General features: G+C 53.5%; 1 protein-coding gene across 2 annotated transcripts in view; it reads right to left on the bottom strand.

Annotated features, from left to right (window-relative positions):
- ADRB2 (adrenoceptor beta 2) overlaps positions 1-5,115 on the bottom strand; it is a 60,894-nt gene extending 55,779 nt beyond the window's left edge. The window contains exon 1 of one of the 2 annotated variants that reach the window (XM_045815276.2): positions 3,690-5,115. In XM_045815276.2, the coding sequence (XP_045671232.1) occupies positions 3,690-4,878 (1,189 nt within the window). In that variant the 5' untranslated portion in view covers positions 4,879-5,115. Of the gene's footprint in view, positions 1-3,006 lie in introns of both variants that reach the window. The other variant, XM_087867886.1, reaches the window with a different exon arrangement.
- Positions 5,116-6,000: the final 885 nt, after the last annotated feature.

Consider the following 6,000-nt stretch of genomic DNA (forward strand, 5'->3'; position numbering starts at 1 on the left):
GGTCTGCATGGGTTTGGACTCACGGGGACCCGGGTTCCAGTCCTGACTCTGCAGCTAGCCAGTTTGTGCAGCTTTGGAAAGTGACTTAATCTTTCTAAGCCTCTGTTGTCTCATTTGTTAGGAGAGGACAATTATGTTGCCTGCATCGTAAGGCTGTCCAGATGATGTAATGCCTAAAAAGGTGTCTAGCACTGTTCCGATCATTTGGTAAGATTCCATAAAAGGGGTCTGTTTAGTATTATTCATCTTATGCTACAGAAGGTAGAGACTGAAGCCTATACTCTTCTCACGCTGCACACAGTAGGTGCACCATAAATGCCCCCCTGACTGATTCTAGCCCGGGCTACTTTTGGTAGTAGTTTCATCAGAAATACACTAAGCATCATGTGACCACAGTTCCTACTCTGAAGCTCCCTTTTCCCCAGATTCCTTCCCCTGGTAGTGACCTCCGTGGGGAGGCCCACCCTGCCCGCCACTTTGCACACCTGTCAGCTTGCATTAGGATAAGGTTCTCATTTGACAGACTCTGAGAACTTGCTGTCCAGGCAAAGAAAACTTCATGATGATGAATCCAACACAAACCTTATGTAACCAACTTGTCAGCCAACGGAGGGACAGAGGGACACTGACAAATGCCTGCCCACCTCCCCCCACCCAAAGCGCAAAACCAAAGATGACAGGAAGCAAGGGATTGAGACCTGCCTCAAATGCTCTTTTGTCAAGACCCTGAAAACGGATCAAAGTTTCTATATTAGAAGGATTCCTAAAGGAACATGAATCGGGCTCACCTTCCTTGTACCTGTATTTTAACTGAAATTACATTAGATGCTTCTCTAACCAAAAGAATATATATACAACATTTTTTTTAAAATAATGTTTATTGTCCACGGGACTTACAAAGATGACAGAAAAGTTTACAACATTGTTTTTTCTACTTGAAATTTCTACCTGGAGTGGGCTTGAAATTCCCGGTGGGCTAAGGAATCTTATAGCTTGAAATTCCCGGTGGGCTAAGGAATCTTTTAGCTTGAAATTCCCGGTGGGCTAAGGAATCTTTTAGCTTTCCCTACACGCTGACGAGATCCTGGTAGACTCTCGCTGAGTAAAAGAACAATTCTTTCCCTTGCCCCTATCGCGGATTATTTGGTCATTGCCTGAATTTTGTGCTGAGGACCTGAGAGCATAAGAACACCCACTGAAAGGAGTTTGCTTTGTAACAGCCCCAGGGAAAAGCTTCCACAACTGAGGGTGAGGACAGAAGTCCACAACCATGCGGTGGAGAGAACACAGCAGTTTCTGTAGTAACAGCTGACAGCTGGTTTCTCCAGCTGTAGCCCGTCTCTCACATCCTCGGCTTCTTACCTTGGGCAGGTCATTCCCCCCTCACAGATTTTTCACCTCCTTGGACGCCCAGTGCTTTCTATGGGCTCTTGCAAGTCCAAGATCCTGTGAGGCCACCGGGACAGTGAATATTAGCGGGAGAAGCTGCCCACACCCCTGGGTGGGGGGCCTAGAGCGGGCGGAGAATGTGAGATCGGGCAGGTAAGCCCTTGGAGAAAAAGCAAAAGTGCTGTAGGGCACACACTCTCCCATTTGCCATGGCACGTTCCAGAAACCCGGGCACCTAGATTTCTCCCGAGAGCTGAGTGTGCACCCGGACACCCATCACTGAGCTGACAGGAAGCAGAGGAAGCCAATGCTTTTCTGGTTGGGGCCCTTGGCTGGGCCAGAAGGGAAGAGAGAAGTGGAGTCGGCTTCATGAGAGGGGTGAAATGGCAATGAACCTACAGGCTGATCCTCTCCAGGCTGGCGTTGCCAAGGAGGACGGTCCACTCGGTCAAACCTGGGCCAAGCTCTGGCTCAGACACACGGGCAAAAATAGAAAGGGGGTGGGAGAAGAAATGTGTTTACTTTTGTGATTTTCTCTCCTGTGCCTCTTCACGGTATTGGAATCTCTCCACAAAAAGGCAGTAGTGGACTCACAGGCCGGGCCTCCACGGATAAACCCTACCAAACACTGCACGTCCCCCCAAATACGGTCAGTGTCGGGGCGGCTGGAAGGGGAGTTCAGAAGGCAGAGCGCTGGCCCGGGGTCTGTCACTAACTGGGCGAACCGTGGAAACTCTTTTGCTCTGCAAAATCAAGTGGCTACATTAGACAATCTAAAAGTCAGTGTAGATTTCTGAAGCTTCTATCTGTGGTTCTCAACCAGGGGTGATTTCACCCCTTGAGAAGTATTTGACAAGGTCTGGAGACATGTTTGATTGTCACAATTCAGAGGGCGCTGCTGGCATCTCACGGAGGAGGCCAGGGACGCTGCTGGGGAACGTCTGACCGCACACAGGACAGCCCCTGCCCCCGCCCCATGGAGAATCACCTGGCCCGCAGTGTTCGTAGTGCCGAGGCTGAGAACTCTGGCTTTATACCAAGTGAGGAGGGTCAAAGGGACAGGGGGAAGAGAGACAGAAGTAAAGAAGGGGGAGGGGCTGCAATCCCGTTCCGAGGTCACGAGGTATTCATCGGTTAAGTGTTCTCCAGCTTTCTCCCTATGACCAATGCCCTTCTTGATTTCCCTTGGAATTATAGGGCTTTGTTGGAGGGCTTGTTCATAAGAGCTTCTTCCTTATCTTTAAAAATGCCAAACCCCGACGCAGTACAAAGATCTCCCCCATAAGATGCAGCCAATATATAACATAAGCAGCTATTAGACAAGTAGGACTGGAAGGTGGGTGGCGGGGGCACACAGAGGGACAAAACAGATGCCCATAACTCCGTTTCTATGAGTCAGTGTTTCTGCTGTAACAACACAGAATCATCACCATAGGACCAGCGAGACAAGCTGTGCTGACGGCAGGCAGAACTGCTCTGAGGCACTGGCATTAGGAGAGATACAGGTTTACAGCGGCAGATTCAAAGGCAAAGGAAAGGGTTAAGCAATCAGTGCATGCCATTCCTGTATCATTCCATATTAAGTCCCCGGGCAGGGCAGTTATTACAAACAGTTACCTGCGGTTTCCAGTGGGGGAGGCGACCACACTCCAGTCAAGGGGTTTTTGGAGAAACAGGTGCAATGAAGTCATGGTCAAACAATTTATTTACTGTAAACTTTAGACTTTGCTCAGGAACACAACTGAAGCCGCCCCTCCAATCCCTGCCTACGACACCCTGTTTGAGCAAATAAGAGGAGCGGGGAGAGTCCGTGTTCACAGCAGAAAGGTCTGAGATACTCAAGATCTTCCAGTGCAAGGGTGCAGGAAGGAAAGACTCCTTCACATACAAATTACCAGCAGCAATATAGGTGAACCCTAATACTTGACCAATGAGGTAGATCCACGGAAAAGTCATCAAAACATAGCAGCCCCAGGTCCTCTGGGACTGAAGCCCTGCAGACACAAACTGACACGTTCCATGCAAAAAGGGAACTGAACTGTACAAGAAACAATCACTCGAATAGGCTTTCTCTTTTTTACAGCTTAAAAAAATAAAAAAAAAAAAGGCAGAAGGCTGTCCTTCCTCCTGCACATCTCTATACAATTTTATTCTAAATGTGTTACACTCAAGTTAAATAGTCTGTTTAGTGTTTTGTTGGGAGAGGGGTTCATAAAAAGTAGAAAAGCTGCTTTAGAGCAGTGAGTCGTTTGTACTACAATTCCTCCCTTGTGAATCAATGCTATCGTTAGGCACAGTACCTTGACGGTTCACAAGGTCTTCCGTGCCTGGGGGGTCCTCACACAGCAGTTCGCTGTCTTTCTCCTGCCCCAGGTGACATCCACTGTGCTCCCCAGCATAGTCGCTTCTGCTGTTGCTGTTGTTGGAGTAGCCATTCCCATAGGCCTTCAGAGAAGACCTGCGCAGGCACAGAAGCTCCTGGAAGGCGATCCTGAAGTCTGGGCTCCGGCAGTAGATAAGGGGATTGAAAGCAGAGTTGACATAGCCCACCCAGTTTAGGAGGATGTAAACTTCCTTAGGGATGAGGTTATCCTGGATCACATGCACTATGTTGACGATGAAGAAGGGCAGCCAGCACAGGGTGAAAGTGCCCATGATGATGCCCAGAGTTTTGAGGGCTTTGTGTTCCTTCAGGCAGAACTTGGAGGCCCTGCGATGTCCATGCCCGCTCCGCCCATCCTGCTCCACTTGGCTGAGGTTTTGGGCATGGAAACGGCCCTCTGATTTGTCAATCTTCTGGAGCTGCCTTTGGGCCACCTGGAAGACCCTGGAGTAGACGAAGACCATGACCACCAGGGGTAAGTAGAAGGACACAATGGAGGAGGCAATGGCATAAGCTTGGTTCGTGAAGAAGTCACAGCAGGTCTCCTTGGCATAGCAGTTGATGGCTTCCTGGTGGGTGGCCCGGTACCAGTGCATCTGGATGGGCAAGAAGGAGGTAAGGCCTGACACGATCCACACCATCAAAATGACCACCCGGGCCTTATTCTTGGTCAGCAGGCTCTGGTACTTGAAGGGTGATGTGATAGCAAAGTAGCGATCCACTGCGATCACGCACAGGGTCTCGATGCTGGCCGTGACGCACAGCACGTCAATGGATGTCCAAAACTCACACCAGAAGTTGCCAAAGGTCCACATTTTCATGAGGATGTGGCTGGCCCCAAAGGGCACCACTGCCAGGCCCATGACCAGGTCAGCACAGGCCAGGGAGGTGATAAAGTAGTTGGTGACCGTCTGCAGACGCTCGAACCTGGCGATGGCTGTGATGACCAGCACGTTTCCAAACACGATGGCCAGGACGATGAGCGACATGACGATGCCCATGCCCACCACCCACACCTCGTCCCGTTCCTGCGTGCCATCTTGGTCCGGCGCGTGGCTTCCGTTGGGCGCCAGCAAGAAGACGCTGCGGTTCCCGGGCTGCCCCATGGCGCGCAGGCTGGCAGGTGAGCGCACTGGCTGCCGGCGCACCGGCCGCGCGTCAGCGGGCGGACCTCGGGCGCGGCGCTGCGGGCCGCGAGCGGACGCCGGGAAGCTTCATTCAGCGGCCGGGGGGTGGCTGTGCTGGGGGCTCGTCCTGCAGTCAGCTTGCGGGGTGCTCCGGGCTCCCCGCGCGCGTTGGACCCAGCCGGCGCTCTGGAGAAGCCGCCCCGGAGTGCGCGCTGCCCGTTATGTGCGCTGGACTTTAGGGAACTGCCTTCCCCGTGACGTGCGGCAACTTTCCGCCAATGGCGCGCGGGCAGCCCCGAAGGGGCGAGGTCCCCTCCCTTTCCCGCCCTCTCCGCCCCTCTCCCGCCCCCTCCTGGGGCTGGCCCGGGCGGGGCCCAGCTGCTCCCGGGTGGCGGGCGGGCCACCTCTCCCTGCCGGCTCCGCGGCCGGCCCCGGAGGCCAGCAGCTGGGGCTGGCGTGCTCACCGGCCGACCCGGGAGCCTTGGGCTCTCCTGGGGGCTGCTACCTGTCTGGCCTGGCGGCCGCTCCCCAACATTCGGAAACAGAAACGACAGTGCCCACCCAGACACGCACGGACAGGCACACATGCACCCCGACAGACATGCTCAGACTTATACCGAACCACAGCCACCGACACGGAGACACACCCGTCCAGCGCACCCACAAGCACACTCGCGCGCGCGCACACAGAGGCCCACAGGCACAAAGTCACCCCTGTCCAACAGAGACGGGGCCAAGAAACAAACCCAGAAGCACCCAGAAGCACAGAGGCATGGGCACACACACAGAAAGAAGTAAACAACACACAAACGCTCACTTGCAGGCAGGCAGAGCGCCACAGACTCGGACGTCCCCATCCAGGTGCACCAAATCCCCTCGGTCGTGCACACGACCCCTCCCCCCAACCTCCCCCTCCTCCAGCAATGCGCGCGCGCTCACACACACAGATACACACAGACACACACACGCACACAAGGCACATTCCCTTTCAAACATTTGGCAGGACCACAGGAGGTGACTTCAACAGCTGCCCGATTTCCTCAGCACACTCACTGTCAAGTACTTTTGGTGCCCTCCTTGGGAATTCGCAGGCATTGAGAC

Source organism: Ursus americanus, chromosome 15, assembly GCF_024610735.1.
Source record: "Ursus americanus isolate L20-20 chromosome 15, mUrsAme1.1.p, whole genome shotgun sequence".
Taxonomy (NCBI): domain Eukaryota; kingdom Metazoa; phylum Chordata; class Mammalia; order Carnivora; family Ursidae; genus Ursus; species Ursus americanus.